Source organism: Gymnoscopelus microlampas (genome assembly GCF_963454915.1).
Source record: "Gymnoscopelus microlampas genome assembly, chromosome: 4".
Taxonomy (NCBI): Eukaryota; Metazoa; Chordata; class Actinopteri; order Myctophiformes; family Myctophidae; genus Gymnoscopelus; species Gymnoscopelus microlampas.
This window is the reverse complement of record NC_139941.1, coordinates 4,124,679-4,149,678: the sequence shown is the minus strand read 5'-3', so window position 1 is coordinate 4,149,678 and position 25,000 is coordinate 4,124,679. Positions and strand designations below refer to the sequence as shown.

General features: G+C 41.6%; 1 protein-coding gene across 2 annotated transcripts in view; it reads left to right on the top strand.

The window, feature by feature from the left end:
- The first annotated feature begins 14,096 nt into the window (after positions 1-14,096).
- Positions 14,097-25,000, top strand: part of arid3c (AT rich interactive domain 3C (BRIGHT-like)) — a 129,737-nt gene continuing 118,833 nt past the window's right edge. For both annotated transcript variants that reach the window (XM_084055851.1, XM_084055850.1), the window contains exons 1-2: positions 14,097-14,495; positions 15,306-16,253. In XM_084055851.1, coding sequence (XP_083911977.1) covers positions 14,457-14,495; positions 15,306-16,253 — 987 coding nt within the window. In that variant the 5' untranslated portion in view covers positions 14,097-14,456. The remainder of the gene's footprint in view (positions 14,496-15,305; positions 16,254-25,000) is intronic.

Below are 25,000 nucleotides of genomic sequence, written 5' to 3'. Positions count from 1 at the left end.
CTGCCTTATGTTGCCTTATTGCTGACCCCCATTGCCTTATGCTGCCTCATTACCGACTCTCTACTGCCTTATGCAGCCTTATTACTGATTCCATAAAGCCTTATGCAGCATTATTTCTGAGTTATTACTGAATCCCTACTGCCTTATACACCCATATTACTGCGTTATAACTGACTCCATAGTGCCATATGCAGCCATGTTACTGCGTTATGACTGTCTCCATATTGCCTTATGCAGCCTTATTACTAACCCACTACTGCCTTATTCTGTCTTATTACTGACATCCCTACTGCCTTATGCAGCCTTATTACTGCCTCATAACTTAATACATTCAGCCTTACGCAGCCTTATTACAGCGTTATTATTGACTCCCTACTGCCTTATAATGCCTTATTACTGCGTTATTACTGCCTCCATACTGCCTTATGCAGCCTTATTACTGTAATCCTACTGCCTTACTTAGTAACTTTCCACCACTGCCTCTCTCTCTCTTTCACTGACACCTCTGCTATAATGGTTTGTCCACATATGACTGAATGATCTCATTGTAGGAATGAACAAATGAACAGTACAATACAGGCTGTGGTGGCCCCTGTTGCAGCCCCGGTGGCCTAATGGATAAGGCACTGGCCTCCTAAGCCAGGGATTATGGGTTCGAGTCCCATCTGGGGTGACTGACAGCAGAGTGGCGCAGCGGAAGCGTGCTGGGCCCATAACCCAGAGGTCGATGGATCGAAACCATCCTCTGCTAACATAGTTTTAAACTAGAAAAGTGCGCTCCTCAGACTACACAGATTTAAACTAGAAAAGTGCGCTCCTCAGAGAACAGATCTCTGCCAGGCCAGGCTGTCTGCCCAGTGATGTGTCAGTCGTGGGGTGCAGCCACCAGGACACAAGGAAGCTGCGGTGGAAAGTATTTGCATTTGTGGTGCCCTCGATGGGCAGAAGTGAAAAGAGTTTTGGACATGTGCTCTATAGAGATCCCTCAACATGGTCCTTTGGTGAGTTTATTTGTCTCCCTTATTACTACTGCCTTACTGCTGACCCCCTACTACCTTATGCGGCCTTATTAATGACTCCTTACCGCTTATGATACAGGCTGTGGTTGCACCTGTTGCAGCCCCGGTGGCCCAATGGATAAGGCACTGGCCTCCTAAGCCAGGGATTGTGGGTTCGAGTCCCACCTGGGGTGACTGATAGCAGAGTGGCACAGCGGAAGCGTGCTGAGCCCATAACCCAGAGGTCGATGGATCGAAACCATCCTCTGCTAACCCGGTTTTAAACTCGAAAAGTGCGCATTCGTGGTGCCTCCAATTGGCCGAATTGAAAGCGGTTTTGGACGTGCGCTCTAGAGACCCCTGAACATGGTCCTTTGGTCAGTTTTTTTTGCTCCCTTAATACTGACTCCCTAGGACCGTATGCAGTCTCATTACTGACTCCCTACTGCCTTATGCAGGCTTGTTACTGCCTTATGCAGCCTTGTTACTGCCTTATTACTGACTACATACTGCCTGCAGCAGCCTTATTATCCTCCTGCCTCACATAGTAACTTTCCACCACTGCCTCTTTCTCTCTCTCTCATTCACTGACACCTCTGCTATAATGGTTTGTCCACATATGACTGAATGATGTCATTGTAGGAATGAACAAATGAACAGTAAATACAGGCTGTGGTGGCCCTTGTTGCAGCCCCGGTGGCCTAATGGATAAGGCACTGGCCTCCTAAGCCAGGGATTGTGGGTTCGAGTCCCATCTGGGGTGACTGATAGCAGAGTGGCGCAGCGGAAGCGTGCTGGGCCCATAACCCAGAGGTCGATGGATCGAAACCATCCTCTGCTAACACTGTTTTAAACTAGAAAAGTGTGCTCCTCAGAGAACAAATTTCAGTCTATTCTAGTGAGGAGCACACTCTAGTGATCGTCGTGAGGAGCAGCCATCATGACACGAGGAAGCTGTCCAATGGCCCTTATAGAATACACTTTATTTGCCATTTGCACGAATGTAAAGGATATCTTGGAGCTCAGCTCCCAGGGTCAGCATTTAAAAAAGACAGAAAACATCATACATCCTATAATCCTACATATATTCTACCATACTATTTAAAAGGCAAATAGAATAAATAAGTGCTTCATAATAAAAATGGAATTCATCTATAATGGTTCATCTGTCATGATTCAGTTCATCTGTCACATTGGCTACCGTCCTTAATGTCCTCGGCTCTACTAATCACACAGTGGCAGGGAAAAAACTGTTAAAAAAGCGTGTAGTGTGGTGAGATGCTCTTCTGGCCTGTGGTGTCTCAGGTTGTGTCCTGAGTTCCTCCAAACGAACAGAGGGTGAGCAGGATTATGTAGATCCTTAAGGATGCTCTGTGCTCTCCTTCTACAGCGCTGTGTGTAGATTGTTTCCATGGCAGGGAGATCCCATCCAATAATTCTCTCTGCAGTTTTGATAACTCATGGGAGAGATTTCCTCTCAGCTTGGGTAGCGTTTCCAAACCACACCGTGATACCGCTGGTGAGGATGCTTTCAACGAGTCCTCTGTATAGGCCAGAGTGAGGGGCCGGGGACTGAGTCCGGGCTTCTTCAGCAATCAGCATCCTAATGAAGTACAGCCACTGCTGGGCTTTTTTCACTGTAACAACAGTGTTTTCTACTAGGACCTAATTTGCAGCCTTAGTACTGCCTTATTGCTGACTACATGCTGCCTTACACAGCCTTATTACTGACTCCCTAGTGCCTTATGCAACCTTACTACTGCGTTATTAAGGAATGTAAAGTAAACATAGTTTGAACATGCACGGTAAATCATTATCAAACTTAAAGTTACCCTTCAATATATGCCCAAAATGATTAGATATACAGGTGTTGTAGTAATTGTAGAAATATTAGACCTTAATTGTCAATCATCACAGTCATATCAATCATATTAATTGAGGTTCTATATACTTTACACTACATAATTATTATTATCCCCCCCCCCAAAAAAATAGTGAAATTGATAGGGATTTTAGCAGACAATACAGAACTTGAACACTATTACATTTAAGCTGATAAATGGGCTCTCTCTCCTGATTGGATGAAATTGGTGACTCACCTGAAAATATATTTTATGTATCCAGTATAGTTGCCAGTGTCCTTCCATGAGCCCTTGCGTACATTTTGGGCGTCACTCATTCATTCAATTCATTTGAGTGATCTCTGTCTGTCAATAATAAAGTGGGAACACAACCTGACAGAAATATTAGTCTGCCTACTTCCCAGCAACATCTCCCTCCACAGTCCACACAGCTGATTCAAATTAATGATCAATGGCTCTTGACACTTAGCTGTAGACAGTTTCATTCTGACTGGCTGCTGTTGCTGCCGTGACCAGTGTTGCCAGAGTTTGCAGGAGAAACAAGTGGCCAGGTCTTTGAAAACAAGCCCAAAAGAAGTGACCAGGCTGTGTTCTACCACTGTACATCGACTATTTGAAAATAGCAGATCTACACGCTCACAGCGATGTGTTGTGAGGTTGTAGATCTGTTATTTGTACGGGGGTCCCTCACACAAAATATTTTCAGATGGAGGTCTGTGGACAATTACATATTTATCTGGGGGTCATTGACATGACAAAATGTGGGAACCACCGGTTTAAACAACATTAGGAAGGAACCCCAAATAGGCAACTACACTTAAGAAACAAGCCCAAAAAAAAATGCAATCCGCAACTACCAGTATTTACAAGCGACTTTACAGAAAAACAAGCCCAAAGTCGCTTATAATAAGCAGACATGACAACACTAGCTGCAACGCCTGAATCTCTGCATTGGGGATGCAGAGATTCAGAGATTGGTGCTCGTCAAGTGATTTGAATCAGCTGTGTGGAGGAAGATCTTGTAGGGTAAGTAGTGTGACGGCCAGAGTCACAATTAAGCAATATTACACGAGAGGGTGTGCTTTACCGTCATTATTGGCACGCCAGTGATGCGGTCAGGAACGAGGCGCAGCCGAGTTCCGCCAGCATCACTGAAGTGCCAATAATGTAAGGTAAAGCACACCCTCGAGTGTAATATTGCGATTATACAACAGTTAGTTACCAACAAAACACATCCAAATGTATTCATATTGTGGGGCAATTCATAATAAAAATGTTTCGCTATTATGTTTCCCTGTAAAGAGAAGAGTTTATTTGACTGAGACAAAATAGTCCCTGTAGCAGCGCTCTGAGGCACTCAGAGCGCACAACACAGCTGAGGCACATCACAGCTGATTCCAGTAGGCTATATGCTCCGTCGTACGAAGGTATCGCACGGCGAAAATAGCCGATCTACAAGCTCACAACGCGTCGCGTTGTGAACTTGTAGATTGGCTATTTTCTCCTTCTCATCCTCTTCTAAACATTGATCAACCGTAAGTCCACCAAATAAATCAAAATTAACAACATAGTCCATTTTGCGTAGCTGTTTGTTCTCCGGTGGCGGCGGTGGGTCAGGATACTCTCTGTTTGTTTTCGTAACGTGGGACAGCGTGACGTCACAGCACAGCTGTGCCATATATGGTCTAAGCAGGCGCGGACTGCAGTGCGGAGTGATTTATTAATGTGATTCGGCCCGTGCTATGATGCTGGTTTGAAGCACGGCTAGAAAGCTATTTCAACCAATCAGATTGCTTGGTCGGAACTACCTGTTGTATAATTGACTCTAATTAATGGGCCATCCCCAAATTACAATGATTGACACCTGGCAATCACCCTGCTCAGTACTGAAATTGCCAAAGGTGTGTGATTGAGGGAGTGATTTCCAGTTTGCAGGCTGGCAGCAGCACCCAAGGTGTGGTCCAGCTCTCTTCTTATCCAGCTTCTTTTATTTTACCTGGTGTGGCTCAGGTTGGAGCAAAGTTATGTTCACTTTGCCTAAAGACAGTTCACTAAACTGCTAAGCAGGCCTGCAGATTTCAACCTCACCTCCACTGCACGTGAATCCAGGGAGGAGAATTGAACTGGGGAGGAAAATTGTTTGGAGAAAGAGTCCATTCAACACCAAGGTAAGATGGAACAATAGACATTACAATCGAGGATGGAAACACTTGTCTGACAGCAAGAGGATTTTTGTTTTGACTAAACTGAACTGTATTTGGACCACTTAATTTTGTGTGTGAGAAGGGACTTTTGAGTTCATTTTAGGAGTGTTGACGTGCATTAATAACCCCCCATTTGTAACCCTGGTCTTGAGTTGAAAAATACATTTGTTTTCATTTCTTTTGTTTTGGGGTTGATGATTTTTGTTATTTCCTTTTAATGCAATTTGTTGTAACCCATCCCTGGTTACCCAATACACGGCTGTTCCAAAACAATTAAGGGTTCTTTATTTGTTATTGAGTCCTTTGTGTGCTTCCCTTGACACCACCTGGCTACATAACTAAAGGAGAGAGTGACCAACTGCTCTCTGGTAGGTACACGCCTACCTGGCACCCCAAAGCAGCTAATTGAGGAAACCGTTACAGTAGGCAGATTTGTGTCAGGTTTGTCCCACATTATTGTTGAATGTTGACTGATTTGATCCCTAAAATGAATTGAATGAGTGACAACAGGAGGTGATGCCCCAAAAAAGTGTACACACACCCTTCCCCCAGTGTAAAGCTCCTTGGGAAACTAAAAGACTGGAGACCACTGTTACCATCACAATATATAGAGCTTTAACATTTTAACTAAAAGCAGTGTTTAGTTGTGAGTGCATTAGCAGTATCGGAATCTGTCCCCCCCTCCCTCACTAGTTGTCAAAGAACAGTGTGAGATACTTTCTGTTGCACTGTGATTCTGTACAGCCACCATGTGTGTCTGCTGTCATGTTTGTTCCCTGTTTCACCACCTAGGGGCGCCATGGTCTTGCCGATGCACACTCACTGAACTGATCGTCAGTGAACATTTCCCCTGTCTAACATGACATCATGAGCTGATAAACAAAGCAGCATCGTTAATAACAAAATGAATATCTAACCCACTGCTAAGTTTGAATGTATACCATGTGTGATTATATGGATATATCATTCGTGCAGTGTTCAACACAACATTGAAGAGTCTACTCTTCTTTTTATCTAGAGTATTTTAATCTATCTATCTATATCCATCCAGTTGGTTTCATTTGTACTCTGTCAGAGTTAAATTGACACTGGGGGATTGTCCTGTGTTGTCTGTGACTTCGTGGTTGACCTTGTCTTGTCCCTCCAGGTAGACAGAACGGGTCAAAGGTCAAACCTTTAGGCTCCTTATGTTGAATGTCACCTGCATCACCTGCCACCTGCAATGTCCCCTGCAGCTCCTGTATTAAAACACATGAAGGTGACAAAAAGCTCCAATCGTCACACATGCACCCCTTCTCTCTGTACCCAACACACCAGAGGTCTCACAGTAAAACTCTTAAAGTATACACTGTAAATTATTTTAGTTAAAGCAAAAAAATTGCTTTAACCAAAGGCGGGCCAAGCCCTTCTGACAGATGGTGAACAACTAAGAAGTCATAAACAGTCATACCTTGTACGTCCAAAAACGTTCCTTTTATTATTTTATTCAAAAAAGAAAGGAAAATTGTGAAAATAGCTGATCTACATGCTCACAGCGGGTTGCATCGCGATATCTGCAATTTCCACTACTGCAACGCTGTATCATACACACACAAACGCATGCACGCGCGCGCGCACACGTGTGTGCACCATATCCCGTTCCCAGGACTTTTAGTGGGATTCAAAACAGCCACAGTGATTTCCATAGGTTGGAAGATGGAACACTTTCAGTGTCAGGTTGTTTTTCTTACCACATTCACACACACATACTGTGCTGTGCCGTACAAAGCCAAAGTGCAGTAACTACGCACATAATTTAACTGATAAAAGGCTTTAAATGGGTTTAAATTGGTCATTGGCATGTAAGTGATATTACACTAAGTGTATATCTGTTCTTTAGGGAACTGTTTATCCCCCAAAATCACGAAGGCTAATTTGACGTTTGGGATACAAATAAGATATAAATAAGTCAGTGTGTCCAAAAATGTAGTTGCTGCACTTTATACTCAAGTACAATTTTGAGGTACTTTTACTTTACTTGAGTATTTCCATGTTTCAATATTTTTTATACTTTTACTCCCTTACATCTCAGAGGCAAATATTGAACTTTTTACTCCACTGCAATTATTTGAAAAACTTGACTTAGTTACTTTGCATATTTACATATTACAGAACATAAAATTAACCAATTTGCCATAAGCTCACAATGCATTGCACCGCTGCACGTTGTGGGCTTGTAGATCAGCTATTTCCGAAGGGTTTTGTGAAATGGCACATTCTGCAGTACCTTTTTACTGAACTCTAATCCCTACTTTACCTGATTACAAGATATTGCTTAGAAAACTGTAAGAGAAAACCATAGCTAGCTATGGAGCTATGACTGAATGATAACCCACCTTATGAAGAATATAACATTACCATTACGACATGGAGTGACAGAGTTTTAGTTATTTTAAACTGTGGCTAACATTACAGAAAGTCCAGCTGTGGTGTCAGTATAATGTTCAAAATAAAACGGCATAATGGCAAATAAGTATTGCTTTCTATTCGATAACAGTTGTGCTAGTGAAGTTTGGTATTTCATTTGGTTTATGATTTTACAGATAGGCAGGTTCACACAATGCTTTGTCAACGTTTTATCATGAAACATAAAAACAGCTAAAATAAATGTTTCCACTTTCCACTTTCTCTCACCAAGGCAAGGTGAAACACAATAATACAATTATAAAATGACATTAGGATGCATAAAACAAAATAAGTAAAAATGTGTAGATGCAGTTACAGTGCAGAAGAGAAAAGAAAAGATAAAAAAGAAATGATACTCAACACGTAGCCCCTGTAGTACCTCTGCTTACCCCTAGGGGTCCACGTACCCCCATTTGAGAAGCACTGCTGTAAACCTGTATACGGTTGAACCCGGTTATTTCATTCAGAGATAAGCTTACATGGTATTGCACCATTCTACTGTCTGTTGCGCCCCCCCCCCCCCCCCCCCCCCCAGACAACGAGAGGGGCCCCCCGGGGACCCCGAGATAATAGGAGAGGCCCCCAGGGGGGCCCAGGGACAATGGGGGAGGCCCCAGGGAAGTGGCTAGCAGGTGACAGGAAATGTCATGTCCATTGGTCATTTTGTTATATCTAAATGATACACGTGTCCCTATGAGAACATAACAACAAAGAGGATGGTACATAGTCAACTCCTGAGTGTTACTTTATAGCTCAGAGAGTGTACAAATGGAACCATTTGGCATTTGGTTCCATTTGTGCACTCTCTGACTTCAATTAAAAGTTGTGTAGCCTATGTGATATTATTTTGTTGGTGTATTAGTGCTAAATAGCTCTATATTGTGATAGCATAACTGGGCTCTAACTGTCTCTCCAGCCCTTTAGTAAGCAGAAAATATATGTTCAGGTCAGGACCAATAAATGATAAATGATGAATTGGTAAAACATATAACTTATAGCATCTTTAACAGTCAGGATTGTGTAGTGAAGGAACAGCAACCTTTCCCACTCCATAGCAGGTTGTAAAGAATGAGTTTGCTGCTTTTGCACTGGCACCTGCATTTAGCATTGACCACAAATCTACCTATCTCCACTTAGATCAATGACCTCAGTCCATGTCTTCAAGACTTCTTAGCTTGCTTCTCTTCAATCTACTTGTTCATGTTTTTGATCATTGCATTATATAATTGGTTGTGTTTTGATACTGACATTGTTTGCTTGTTTATTTATTTTGATATGCTTTCGTTATATTTGTATTATTATTTTTTAGATGACATAAGTAGTAGATATAGCGTGGTCTGGTACGGTGGGAGATGTCATATACATCTACTATTTTCAACAACAAAAGCAATCTTGACAAAATGTTCAAATAGTGGAATGTTTCTGAAACATTTGAATGAGACAAATCTTGCATGGTTGTCCCTGGCATGAAACATTTTCAGATGGGGGTCCGTAGACAGATACATTTTCAGGTCCTTAACCTTGAAGATGTTTGGTTTAAACCAGGGGTCTTCAACAGGGGGTCCGGGACCCCTAGGGGGTCCTCAGAGTTACTACAGGGGGTCCGCCAAATCTTTGTGTGTTATGATTTTTTTTTTTACCTTAACCACTTGAACCCTAACATCCCTTTTCTGAGGAGAACTTTAGCCAAAAATAGCAAATCTACAAGCTAGATCGGCTATTTTTGGCAAAGAGGTATATTTGTAGAGGAAAAAAAGAGCAGACCCCCCCCCCCCCCAAAAAAAAAAACAGGGGTCCTTTTATGTGTATGTTTTTGTCGATGTCACTGTTCATTGGCGTGGGTTGATTGTGTCATTGTCACTGTTGTTATTAGGTGAGTTGTGCCTGAGGACTCCCTTGAAAATGAAATGATGCATCTCAAGGAGTTCATCCTCTAATAACAAAATTTAAATAGACAAAAGTAGTGAAACACTGGAGGCGATATGTATGTGTTTTTAACTGATCTGGGCTTTATGTGAGTGAAATTGGTCTGCTACTCAGACAATCTCTGTATTGTTAGTGTCTGTTTTGTATCTCTGTTTTCATATGGACCTATTGCGTCTGAAATCAAGTTAATCTATCTATCTAAGGACCCCAATAGATTTTAAATAATCTCTTCTGCTATTTGAGTCCTTTTGTTCTGTTATACCCTGTCAGCACAACTCGCCATCTTTTCCTAAAGCCCTTTCGGGTGTATTTGTAAGAAGACCTTTTCCTGTTGAGCCTCTTGTTTTGTTTTTGACCTTTATTTCTTTTTTACAACATAACAACAACTAAATGTTGACTACTATAGTAACTGTGGGTCAAAGAGGTGGTAATCAATTTGCTTCACCCAAATCATTATGTGGCAGATCAGAGTGAGACTTAATTGCACAGTCATTATGCTAAATGTTTGCTAACTGCAATTATGTCAAACCGCAGACATCTACATATAACTGTAGTCACTTCTTGACTTTGAAACAGCGTTTTGTCATGATCTCAATAGATACTGCACGCTTAAAGGCCAGCCCCTGCTGAGCCTCGCCATTCAGACATCTTGAATAAATGTCGTTTTCATTTGGATGGGGGTAAATTCTGTGTATTCTATAGTGCAGGGGTTCCCAAACTTTTCAGCTCAAGAAACTAAAAGAGAAATTTGCTCTCTCGACAAGACACCCCCCCTCCCCAAAACCCCCCCCCCCCCCCAATGAATTAACCACTTAAGCCCCATTTCGGAAACGGTGAAAATGGCTGATCTACAAGTTCACAACACGTCGCGCTACGACACTTTGTGAGCTTGTCGATCAGCTATTTCTTTCTTTCTTTCTTTTTCCTTTATTTATTCAAGGGAAGCCCACTGAGAGCGAGCTCTCTTTTTCAGGGACGCCCTGATAACAGCATATAACACATATAAAATACATACATAATGAAAAACAATAACAAACATTTGAATCATATTACAATCATCACAGATGCAAACAAGATGGTGCATAATACATGAAGGCGGTCTTTCCTTGTTCACTGCTCTTACGTGGACTGGTATATCTAATGTGTTTTTGTGAACGTGTTGAATGTCCAGTAACCTTAGGTTCTAAGAGCAAAGATAGGTATAGAGGAAGCTTGCCACACACAAGGCCTTATAAATAAAAAGAATACAATGTTGCTCTCTGCGTACTGCGAGAGATGACCAACCCACTTTATCATATAAAATACAGTGATGGGTGTGATAGTCATCACCGGTGATAAAACGTAGGGCACTGTGGTAGACTGCTTCCAGAGGCTTAAGTGTAGAGATTGAAGCATGCATGTATAGCACATCACCATAGTCAAACACAGACATTATGACAATTTTTTTTTTCTCTACAGTTTCTGTAGAGGAAACCAATCTGCCCTCTTAGTTTTTTGGTTAGGTTCTCCACATGAATCTTAAATGAGAGCTTGGAATCTAGCCAAATGCCCAGGTATGTATAAGATGAGACCAGTTCTAGGTGTGCTACATTGGCATGCAAACTACGTATTGTATAAATCAGGCATAACTTCAAGCCCAACCCCTAAACCTAACCTTTAAATGTCTAATTCTAACCCTAACGCCTAACTCTGTTTTTTTTATTTTACATAAAACACACACACACACACACACACACACACACACACACACACACACACACACACACACACACACACACACACACACACACACACACACACACACACACACACACACACACAGAGCTTCCTGTCAGCACTGGTGATACATGATATGAGTAATGACGGTAACGTACAGTAGTTATTAAATCAGCTGAACTTAATGCAACATTTGCAATGTTTGGCCAACAAACTGCTCAGTTTTCTCACACACACACACACACACACACACACACACACACACACACACACACACACACACACACACACACACACACACACACACACACACACACACACACACACACACACACACATCTGCCAATATAGCTTGTGATGCCATGTCCAGATAGAAAGTATAGCACCTGACCATACATGTAGCACCCTCTTTGACTCAAATTGGGGCACATACTGGATGCAAGTTCTTGTCTTGTTTCTTTTTTTGTGTTTTTGTTTGTTTTCCCCTTATTGTTCAAGTTCTAAGGAACCTACGAGCGTTGGGAGAACACATATACTGTAGGTCTCCATACATCTGAAATCAAACCTGTGACGTTATGAATATGTGGTAGATTTTCTACCAGCATGCCCCATATTTACAGATTTTACAGTATTAACAGATTTCTCTAAGATGCCTATGAAAGAACATGAATAGGCTGGCACATATAGCGCTCATTCCAGCTAAATGGAAGTTAATTCAGGCTTTCTATGTCTGGCATTTCTCAGAGGTAAAGTAAACATTTTTTAGGCTTCAGTGTCATCTTTTTAGCGGCGCTATGGCTATAAACACATTATAAACACATATCGATGACAAAATGTATCAAAGGCACCGCTACATTCACACAGGGTGTGATTTTTTTGTAACTATGTGATGGATTGTGTTTTTAGGTTATTCCACAAATAATATGCCTCTACCTCTATTAGCTGCCAATTACCTTTGAAGTGTTTCTGCTTATGATCTACGGGTGTTCCCAAACGTTTTACCTCGAGACCCAGAAGAGAAATTTGATGTCTCCCCGGGAACCAAACTATAACAGTGAAATTAGTCAATCTACAAGCTCACAACATGTCACTATGCGACACGTTGTAGATCTGCTTGCATACGTTTAAACTTTTTTTTAAATGTATTTATGGAAATGATTAGATTTTGTCCATTTTATGTAGCCTATGAAATACGTTTGAAAAATATTTCTAATTGATGAAATGTTGTGGAAAAAGGCGATATCTACTTGTGACCCAATAAAATTGGTCTGCAACCCAAAGAAAAAATGAACCTACAACACGTTGCAATGCAGTCTTCGAATAGCTTCTGCTAGTTCATTAGTTTAGGTGCATCATTGCATAGCATCTAACAAGAGCACTTCTTCTAAATCTATTCGTTTATTTGATTCTATTTGTTTCCTTGAGTTGGAAGATGAATGAGTCTACTCAATTGTGTTTTAATATTTCAAAAGGTATAGAAGATGAATCATTTCAATGCTGTTACCTTTACACTAAAGACAAAAGTGCAGTTTCAAATTTCCACCCGAAGTTTACTTAAAACCATCTAAACTTCGCCAAAATGGACCTGAGTTGGATGTGTGTACTTGGACGCTTTCCCCCGAATCTCTTTGCAAAAAATAATGTTCCCCCCAGCAAATGGATGCTGGGTTTTAAGTGATTAAATAGACAATTTTTAAGATCTGAGTGGCCTTTCTTTTTTTTTTAGTTAATTGTTTTTCTGTTGTCATCCATTTGAAATAAGGCCTACCCCTCAACAAATCCTTTTACTTCACAAAGTGCCACTGCATCTTGCATGCCTTTTAACAAATAAAACAGTTGACAAGCACAACAAGGGTGCTACGCTCTCCTGAAAGTGCAGAAATACATTGTTGCTGTCAGGTGGCAACCTTGAATGTCCCAAAACCGTTCATTTTTTTAATCATTATTGAAAGAAATAAAATAAATAGGCCTAGTGAAAATAGCCGATCTACAAGCAATGCAACAAGCTTGTAGATCTGCTATTTTTTTTTACAGCAATGATGTATAATTTATTAATGACTCCATCCAACACTGTCTAAGCAGACACAACATTAGTCCTGGATTGCGTCCAGAAACTCTTTGGATCTCTCTCCTTGCAGACAGAGGTGGAAAGTAAGTAGGCTACAGTTTCACTTTACTGGAGCTGTGAGCTTGTAGATCAGCTCATATTTATTTTATTTGACTTCTTTTACTTCTGTACTGTAAGTATACTTTGATATATATATATATATATATATATATATATATATATATATATATATATATATATATATACACACACATACACACACATACACACATACACACACATACACACATACACACATACACACACACACACACACACACACACACACAGTGGATGAGTAACTAAGTACATTTACTCAAGTACTGTACTTAAGAACAATGTTGAGGTATTTTTTACTTTACTGGAGTATTTCCAATTTTCAGTACTTTTACTTCTACTCTACTACATCTCGGAGGCAAAAACTTTAGTTACTTTGTAGATTTGTATTATTATTACAAAACACACATTAACCATCTCAACCCTATGTACATTTTGGCCATTTGCCGATCTACATGCTCACAATGTGTCGCATTGCAAGGCATTGTGAGCTTGTAGATCGCTATTTTCAAAAGTTTTTTTTTTTTTTTTACAATTGGAATGTAGGAGTTGAGGCATTACATTTAGTTTGACTCGGTTCCACAGATGAATATTATGAAAATAGCAGATCTACCCCAAAAAAATAATAATAATAATCCCCTGGGGGCCCCGACCCATAGGTTGAGAACCACTAGCCCCATAACGTATATCTGGTCTATTGACGTGTATATAGTTAGCAGCAGCAGGGCGCGTCAGCAGGGCTGCTCTCTGCCTCAAGAGGTCATTCTAGCCTCCAGTTGCCACTTGTTGCCAAAGGGCTGCGGGGGCTACACGCGCGCGCACGCACGCACGCACGCACATGCACACGCGCGCGCGCTCACACACACACACACACACACACACACACACACACACACACACACACACACACACACACACACACACACACACACACACACACACACACACGGCGACTCATTTATTTCCGCCACTCCGACCCAAGAAGAAGAATCAACACATCATCATCTCTCTCCATGTACAATCAGGAATTTGATCACATCTGACACACACAACGGGCTCGGAGAAAAAGGAGAGACACTTTGGTTGTTTTCTTGGGTGATCCGTTCAATATTTCGGCACATCTGACCCCGGGAGAAGAAGCATGGTTGATAACACAAGTATAGCAACCAAATCGACATTGGTAAGCTGCCAAAACTTTTATTCTACAGTTTTTTCCCCTTCTTTTTTTGTTTTTGTTTTATTAGAAACGTAGCCCACTCTTGTGTTGTAGGCTACTAAACCGATCGCTTTATTTCGCGTTGCTCTCGTAACTCGCGTAACTGTTGATCTCTATAATGTTAGGCATATTTAGCAGCCCTGGTATATTTCAATTGCTTCATGTGATAGCATATGCCGATTTACGCACAGTCAGTTGGCGCAAGTTTTTGCGGTCATTGACTGATGTTAGCCTCGGATCAAGACTATGTATTTGATCGATTTTTGACATTTTTATATACATACGTAGATATGAAAGCAAAAGTCAGACTCGATCAAATACATATATGATTAGTCTTGATCCAAGGCTGGAGACTGATGTTAAACAACTTTATCTGTCAGTTCACGGGAGCTACAGTTTCAAAAGAAGCAAAGACAAGTATTTGCGTTGTTTTTGTTGTAAAACCACGTAGATCGGGGCGATGATGTGTTTCATGCCATAGTAAAATAGTTGTCTTGGATCAAGACTATCATAGATGTGTTTGACTCGATCAAAATGATCGATCAAAACTTGATCTAGCCTCGGATCAAGACTATCATGTATTTGATCGAGTCTGACTTTTATACTTTCGGATGATCGTAGATATGAAACATGTCAAAAGCGATTATACATATGTGATAGTCTTGATCCAAGGCTAGCAAAACAGTAGGCTATAGTTTGGAACGTGTTTTCCACGAGTTTTCCCACGCTGTGACTGTCCTGATCGTCCCATGCTCATTGTCACCCCCCCCGCAGCAAGCCGCCTTCTCCTCGGCCAGCAGCAGCCTTCCCCTCCTGGCGGTGTCCTCCTCCTCCTCCTCCGTCTCCCCGGCTCACACTCACTTCTCGGCGGGCCGATCGGACCCGACGCCCGGCGGCGGCATGAAGCTGGAGGCGGTGATGGAGAACCTCCAGCGGCAGCAGGCTGCTCGCCTGGCGCTGGAGGAGAAGCTCCGCCAGAGCCAGGCGGAGAAGCAGGACAAGGACCTCCGCTCCATGGTGGTCGAGTCGCAGATCCACCAGCAGGCGCTGGCGTTCCGGCACTACCAGGCGGCGGTGCGCGGCGCCTTCGCCGCGGGAGTCGGAGTCGCCACCAGCGGCGGCGGCGGCGGGCTGATCGCCACCGCGGCGGAGCGGCAGCTGCTCCAGTCGCACCTCAACGCCCGCAAGCACCTGGAGAGAAGGTCCGCCATGATGACCACTACCACCGGGGACTCGGATATAGACGAGGATCAGGCGGGCGCGCACCACCACAACAACACCTCCTCTTCCAGAGCCGGCGCACTGGACCAGGATCAGGATCAGGACCGGGACATGATGGACGAGGAGGACGACATGGACGACGATCAGGGGGTCATGGATGACGAGGAGGAGGAGGACGATGAAGATGACATGGATGGAGACCTGGCTCACTACCAGAGCCGTCTCTCCTCCATGTCCATGCACCAGCACCACCACCAGGGATCGGCGGCGATCAGCCACGCCGGCTCCCCGGCGCACGGCGCTCCGTCTCTGGGGCTGCAGCAGCAGCTCCTCCTGGCCGCCTCCCGCGGTGGAGGGGTCGTCCCGGTGCCTCCGCCGGCCTCCTTCACCCCCACGCCTCCTCCTCCTGTTCCTCCCCGACAATCGGACTCACCTGGCGGGATGGCGCCGCACGCACAGCCGCAGCACCACGAGTGGACCTATGAGGAGCAGTTCAAACAGGTATGAGAGACCCCCGTAAAACCATGAATAACCTACTACTTTATTAAGTTTGACCGTGTAGCATTAACCTACTAAAACACTACCTATCTACTTTCTTTAACCGTTTCCAAACTTAGTTTGATTGATTTGAATGAATACTTAAAAAATAATAATAATAATAAATATATATATATATATATATATATATATATATATATATATATATATATATATATATATATATATATATATATATATATATATATATATATATATATATATATATATATATATATCCATTAAGACCTGGATCTGTGTCATTTTAAGATTTCTTTGGCTGTTCAAAAATAGCAGATCTACAAGCCAGATCTGCAATCTTTTGAAAAATCGTGAAAATGTGTTCAAATCTTTGAATATTATATATTTTTTTAAGCGAACATTTGTGAAATATTTTGTCCCAGGGACCTCCCCAGAAGCAAATATTTTAAACAAAATGTTCGCTTTAAAAAAAAATATATATATCAAAGATTTGCACACATTTTCAGGATTTTTCAAAAAATAGCAGATCTACAAGCTCATAGCGCGGCACTCGGTGCCGCGCTATGAGCTTGTAGATCTGTTATTTTTTGTATAGCCAAATAAATCTTAAAATGACACAGATGTGTTCCCAAAGTGAGTCAGAGCCAGTTAGACATTTATTTTTTTCATTTTCTCCCCTTCCTTAACAGTTTGCAAAAAAAAAGCACAGAGATACAGTTCCATACAAAATGATGCTAAAAGGATTCAAACCCAAGAAAGCACTATGGCTTGTTTCCATTGGGGTTTCCATGTGTATTCAATTCATCGAAACATTTAAAGACAAACAATAATACACAATAACATGTAAAACACATAAGCAGAAAGTTCATTCTACCTACACTGTTTGAAACCTCTCCAAAGTCTTGTAAAGTTTGCTAGATTATTCATAGACAGTGTATTTTTCGGTGGTGAGAATTAGCTGCAAATGTGCAGTTTGTTCTATTTGACTATTGCAGTCACGAGTTACATAATGTTATATAGGCAATTAAACCTGACTATACGTTGCGAGCTCGTCTGATTAAAACAAAAGAGAAAGGTTTTGATTAGTTTTCTAATGATAGGAAAAGGTGACGTCTACAAAAGCAAGTGTCATATTTCCAGAGGCTCTCCGTCTGAAAGGGGCCCCACCATGATAGATGTTGACACCCAGTGCCTTTAATATAGGAGGCTCCTTATGTCCTTTTCAAATAAATCCTTTTTTTCCATACATCACACACATTTTTATTTAAAGGAGTAGTTCACCCAAAAAATGACTTATTTTCAATCAATAACACACCCCATGAAGCCTTGAATTCGTCTTTTGTTTTTGTTTTTTTGTCGCATTCCTGAGCCAATAATTTGATGACCAGGTATAGGAGACACAAAGAGTCTACTTTGTGTCTCCTACCGGATTCATTAGCATCTTTCCGCCGGTAATCAAATTATTGGCTTAGGAATGCGACAAGAACTAAAAAGAATCCATGAATGCAAGGTGTGGAATTGATAGAAAATAAGTATTGTTTTGGGTGAACTACTCCTTTAAGCCCTGTCGTCACTTCAAAATGAAATAAATAGCAACCAAAACACGTAGTTATTGCAGCATAGGTGTATCCCATTATTATTTGTATTTGATTTCTTAAGTTTGGTGATATTCAGAAGTGGTTGATTTCTCAAAGTTCAAATGATTGCATCGCTTTTTATAGGTTTTCATCAAGCTTAGAAGTTGAAGCGCTGAGTTTGTTAAATATCAGCTAATTAGAAAACTTAATTAAGCATACAATGTGCAGCTGATAAAATGTCATTTTCATGTCAAGGTCCTCTATATGTATTTGGCTGTTTGGGCCCCCTTTTGAAAGGATTTTGTGCCAGGGACCTCCATAAAAGAAGATCTTTCTTGTAATTTTTTTTTTTTTTTTAATTATTCCAAAATATCAAAACTAAATCCACAAGCTCACACAAAAAAAGAAGGGAAAAAAAAGAAAACAAATCATTTAAAGTGCTGAAGCACATTCCGATGCTATATTAACACATTTTGCTGGGGACCCCCTGGAACCTCCTCAAGGGACCCCCTGGGGTCCACAAACCGCACGTTGAGAACCACTGTAGTAGAGTAAACATTTGGCGTGGAATGATGAGCTAAACGTGTGCTCGGCATTGTACAATGACTGACTGATACATGAAAAAGATGGACAGCACTCCTAGATAGTGTTCGTTTTTTGTATTTATTTATTGTTGTATCGCTGACATTACACTGTAGTCTATGACAGCCCAGGAATTATCTTTGACTGATATACAGTTACTCCATATATCTCCAATGGCCAGCCTCTTTGGCAGCACGCGGATCCATATCGCGCGAGTGTGTGCACGCCGGCCCCATGTCATCCCTTATTTATGATAGATCATTTAGAGTCTTTCCTAAATGCGATGTGTACATTAGGGACTGCATTAGCGCCGAACATTAAAGCATTACCCAATGCATGGAAATGCAATTTCAATAGCCCCCCCCACCACCCCCCACCACCCCAAACCGATAGCTTTGCTATACGGACAGTTATTGTGGAGGATGGTCAGAGGAGCCTCCTTGATGAAAAACACATTCGGTGTACAGTTTCCAAACGTGAGTCATTTAGTGGTGCGTTCTCTTACCTATATCTTCAAGGGACGCGTCTTTTTAAAAAAAAAAGCCATAATCCTTTCAGTTTTGTGCGTCAGCATTTCTGTTAGAAACGGTCGTTCTTCATAGATAACGGAGTCATGACATGTCTGTGTTTTGATTAAACCATTAAGACCGGGAACGCATCCGTGTCACGTTTAGGTTTCTTTGGGGTATTCAAAAATCGCAGATCTACAAGCTCGTAGCGCGGCACCGAGTGCCGCGCTACGAGCTTGTAGATCTGCGATTTTTTTTTAGAAAAATCATGAAAATGTGTGCAAATCTTTGAATATGTATGTTTTTAAAGCGGACATTTGTAACTCAAATCTTTGCTTCTGGAGGTCCCCGGAACAACATATTTTACAAATTTACGAGAAATATACATTCTAAGATTTGTACATTTTCAAGCTCATAACGCGGCACTATGAGCTTGTAGATCTGCTATTTTTGAATTGCCCAAAGTATAAAATAATGGTTACTGCTAAAATTTAAAATGACACAGATGCGTTCCCAGTCTTTATGGGTTAAGGGCAATTTTCTGTGGTTTTGAATGGCTGCCTGCCAGAAAAAAGAGAAAAAGAGTATAATATACAGTACGTAATACACATATATTATACAATCATATGTACATATGTACAATAAAACTACATCTATATATACATCTATATTATGTTAGGTATAGATCAAAGATTGAACAGGATGTGCAGTTATTGCGGGGGTCATTTGAATGCAGCCATTGAGCGTAATGGTCATGGAACAATAAAAGGATGCTTATGGCCCGGCTCGGCAGACAGAGTGGAGCCAGCGTTCGGAGCGTGTTCAAAGTTGCAAAACAAAACCACATTTGAAGGCAGTAAATGCATCTTTGGAAATAGGAACAAGATGTGGGGCTAAATATATAAAAAAAAAAGACCCTGCATGCCGAGGCCAGCGCGCTCATCTGATCTTAACCGAGAGAGACCGGCCCATGTTTACTATAGGCCCTAAATCACTTATCCTTGTTGTTGGGGCGGAAAAACCTTGTATCTCCGTATTTCATCTTTTGATACTTTTTCTCCATACATTAATGCCCTGCGTTGTCCTAAAAAATAGCCAATCTACAAGCTCACACTTTCGTTAAAAAAAAAAAAAAAAAAAAACTCAAAATATGAATACCAGGTTGAAAGTGGTTAAGTGTGTCTGTGTTTCAAAAAAAAAAAGTACAGTATATGTTGAACGAATGAAAAGTATTAACAAGCGATTATAGTAATAATTACATTTGATCTATTGGAACACAGGTTCTTGTGATTCTTTTTTTTTTTTTTACATTACCTGAAAAAGTAATATCTAGTTTTTTGGACTTACAAGGTTTCTAGCTGATATACCCTAGTTACAAAGTCCTCCACTGTGCCAGCATGGGGACAGGGCTGTCACCGTCAGGACGATTCAATATCATACCAATAATAGTGATGATTGATTTAAGTTGTCTTCTTGTCATCTACCACTGTGACAATATACGTATTACATTTCTATTCGCCTTTTTAGGCTTCTTTGCACATGCAGGGCACACGTGACAAATCACTTCAATAAACAAAGAAATCACTGACAGTACCAATAATTAAAATAATGTACTATGGCGAAAACATTTCTTTAGCTGATCTACAAGCATCACACCGTGATGTTTTGTTTGCTTGTAGAGCTCCTATTTTCGCTATTCTTCAAACGTTTTCGTTAATTTATTTTTTCTCAAATATGATCGATAAGAAAACCCATCATTTGTGTTTTGACAAAATGATGGGTTCAAAACATGGGTAGGACTCTCCAGAATCAGGATGGGCAGCGGACCCTGTGCTGTGTCTCTTAGAGTGAGTGCTGTGTGGGTGATAAAACGTTACAGTAATGACCCTGGGAGAGAATGCACAGCGTTATCTAAAGACATGAGACCATTAAAACATAAAGGAAATTCCTTACAGTCGCAAAAAAAAAAAAAACACACACAAGACACCGAGAGAGCAAGACAAAGAGCTGAGGATAAAAACCTGACAGAGAGGGAGAGAGAGAGGGAGAGGGAGAGAGAGGGAGGGAGGGAGAGACACAGACAGACAGACAGACAGACAGACAGACAGACAGACAGACAGACAGACAGACAGACAGACAGACAGACAGACAGACAGACAGACAGACAGACAGACAGAGAGAAACAGAGAGAGAGGGAGAGAGAGAAACAGACAGAGTGTGAGAGAGAGAGAGAGAGAAAAACAGACAGACAGAGAGAGAGAGAGAAACAGACAGACAGAGAGAGAGAGAGAGGGGGAGAGAGAAACAGACAGACAGAGAGAGAGAGAGAGAGAGAAACAGACAGAGAGAGAGAGAGAGAGAGAGAAACAGACAGACAGAGAGAGAGAGAGAGGGGGGAGAGAGAAACAGACAGACAGAGAGAGAGAGAGAGAGAGAAACAGACAGAGTGTGAGAGAGAGAGGAGAGAGAAACAGACAGGACAGAGAGAGAGAGAGAAACAGACAGACAGAGAGAGAGAGAGAGGGGGAGAAGAGAACAGACAGACAGAGAGAGAGAGAGAGAGAGAGAGAGAGAGAGAGAGAGAGAGAGAGAGAGAGAGAGAGAGAGAGAGAGAGAGAGAGAGAGAGAGAGAGAGAGAGAGAGAGAGAGAGAGAGAGAGAGAGAGAGAGAGAGAGAGAGAGAGAGAGAGAGAGAGAGAGAGAGAGAGAGAGAGAAAACAGACAGACAGAGAGAGTAGTTGCGTAGCGTTTTTGGCAGGAGGTCAGGATCAGCAGGAAACTAGAGCTGGTAGCATTCCAGACCGCCTCACGCCCACAAATGCAGGGATCTCCTCTCTGGCAGCGAGCGCTGCACAGCTACGCTGCACAGCCACTGGATGTGGATGTGGGCTGTCTGCCAAACTATTACCAAACACAACACTACATCGCGTGCTGTTACACATCCCCTCCTCCCCCCACAGTGCGTGTGTGTGTGTGTGTGTGTGTGTGTGTATTTCCATATTTTTTCCACACTTTATACTCTTACTCCACTACATCTCGGAGGCAAATATTGCACTTTTACTCCAATACAGCTATATTGAAAACTGAGTTACAAGTTGCTTAGACTTAGATTATTTACAAAACCTACATTAACCAATCGAGACGTATATCGGATCTACTACATATCGCGTTGTGCGCTTGTAGATCTGCTATTTCTAGATTCTGCTATTTTCAAAAAAAACGTGTCATTTGTATTTCTACATTCTTTCTCACACACAAGCACACGGAGCAGCATATCCGAAAGCACGCACACACCACGCACGCGCACACACGCACGCACACACTCACCCCACACACACACACTCACACACACACACACACACACACACACCACACACACACACACACACACACACACACACACACACACACACACACACACACACACACAGAAAAATAGCACCGCCGTCAGAAAAGCAAAAAACAAAATAAGTAAATAAACAATTAGGGGAAAAAAAGCCATACAGAACTCTCTTGGCCGTGCGCGTGCCCCGAGAGAGCCGTGCATTATCTGTTTGTTTTGATGTGCGTCCAATGAGCAGGCAGCCAGCTAGCTTACACACACACACACACACACACACACACACACACACACGCCTGTCAACGCTATTGTCTGCCGTTTGCACAGCGCATCACATGTCACAAGTCCACACGTATTCTGTGTTATGTGGATAAAAGGACTGCTATAGAAAGTAGCCCCCCGAACCCCGTGTTTGAATTGTTAGCAGAGAATGGCAACTTTTTTTCACTGACACTCCTTTTAATGTAAACACCTATACGCTAAATTTCTTTATGTGGTGGGGGAAGCATTCATTGGAGGTCTGTTTGTGAGCATGGATGGATGGAGTGATTTGCTGGTATTCAACCAGTGCTGTAAAGTAACTGTTACTCAAGTACTGAACTTAAGTATTTTTGGGGGTATTTTTTACTTTACTGGAGTATTTCCAATGTTCAATACTTTTACTTCTACTCCACTACATCTCAGAGGCAAATATTGTACTTTTATTCCACTACAATTAATTGAAAACTTTAGTTACTAGTTACTTTGTAGATATAAATGATGACATTATAAAACATACATGAACCACTTTAGCCCTATTCTATAACTAGGCTATTTGAAAATAGACGATCTACAAGCTCACATGTGAGCTTGTAGATCGTCTATTTTCAAACATTTTTGTACTTTTACTTTTGGTGCTATTTTGATGCCAATACTTTTGTACTTTTACTCAAGTAACATTTTTAACAAGCCTTTCACTTGTTATAGAGTATTTTTATATTGTGGTATTGGTACTTTTACTTAAGTAAAATATCTGAGTACTCCCTCCACCACTGTATTCAACTACACTGTAAAAACAATCCTCAGTGTTTATTTAACTCTGAGAGTTACAAAAGGATAATATGGACACTAGATTGAATTGACATACAGTCAAGGCTTGTGGCGATACCACCCTTCATTATTGTTGATATGTATTTACCTATAATGACGCTAAATGATATTACTGTTTGCTATATCTGTTGAACCAAAACCGACACAAATATAGTGCATCACTCACTTTTGGGCGTTATGTCTTTTGATTTATCAAAGCTGATGCAAAAATACTCTTTCGATGGAAAGGGTCCACTATCCGCTTTGTGAATTCACTGTAAACTCATGAACAGTGTACACAATGAACCAAATGGTCCATTTGGTTCCATTTGTACACTGTCTCTATTTTGGTTCCATTTGAACACTCTCAGGAACAGGGATACATCGGTGCCGTGGATTTCATTGTAAATGGCCTCAAAATACCTTAAGTGGTAGTGTTTTGGCATTTATTGTTGTTTCAATAAATGCAGACGGGGTACAAGTCCGCGATTTCGTTGCCAAAGGCCCCTTTCCCAAACCTAATTATCCTAAAATCCAAAAAAATCCTTTTTGGAGAGCTGTGATTGTTTACCTGCAAAGACAGGGACACGGGTTGTTCATTCACTGTGTTCATATGGACACACTAATATTCCACTGAAACTCAAGAATGACAGCTCAATTACAAGCCAAATGCCTCATGTAACACTACTCCAGTGGTTCTCCAACTTTTTCATGTCAAGGACCCCAAATTGACACTTATTAGTCTGCGGACCCCCACTTCAAAAGATATGCCAGGGACCCCCATAAGAGAAGATTTTTCACTGCTAGCTACCAGTGATTCTCAACCATTTTAATTTCAAGAGGACCCCCAGTTTGACATGCATTAGGGCTACGGACCCCCATTTAATGGCATTTCTATCCTTGGGACCCCAATTTATATTGTAAAATCAATGTTAATTTAACTCTGAGAGTGTACAAATGGAACCAAATGGACCCGTTAGGGTCCATTTGGTTCCATTTTGTACACTCTCAGAGTTACAGACCCACATAGGGTCCATTTGGTTCCTAACTATCCTCCATTTAGCTGGGGACCCCCTGGAACCCCCTCAGGTACCCCTGGGGTCCCCGGACCCCACTTTGAGAACCAATGCACTACTCAACTGGAAGAGAATATTCCGATCCGGTCTGATCGGAAGGGATTTATTCCGATCCTCTCTCTCTGGTTGGTTGGACTCTGGTTGGAAAATGTACAGAAAACAAAACAGAAACAAAACTGGCAGAAGCACTTTGTGCATGTCAAAAGTCATTTTTACGATTGAATGCTTTGAGGCATGTAAAACGAAGTTTGCTTTCATTTGGCGTCCATGTAGACGGTTAAGTTGGAACCTCTGATCGGAATGATTTCATCCCGAATGAAGACATTTATTGCCCGTGTTAAAGGCAGTCATTGAGATTTGGCGTGCTGACGTTTGTAGCGTGGACGGTTCGTACTGTACAGAGAGAGAGAGAGGAGCTGCACTGAGGAAAGAGAGGCAGGTTGTGAAATCCTGCAGAGGAAGTCAGACACAGTAGAGGATTACCTACAGGAAGGCGAAACACCGCACTGGTTAGACACCATGCTTTTTCTTTGAGACACCTCTATGTCTGTCTCTATCTGTCTCTGTGTCTGTCTGTC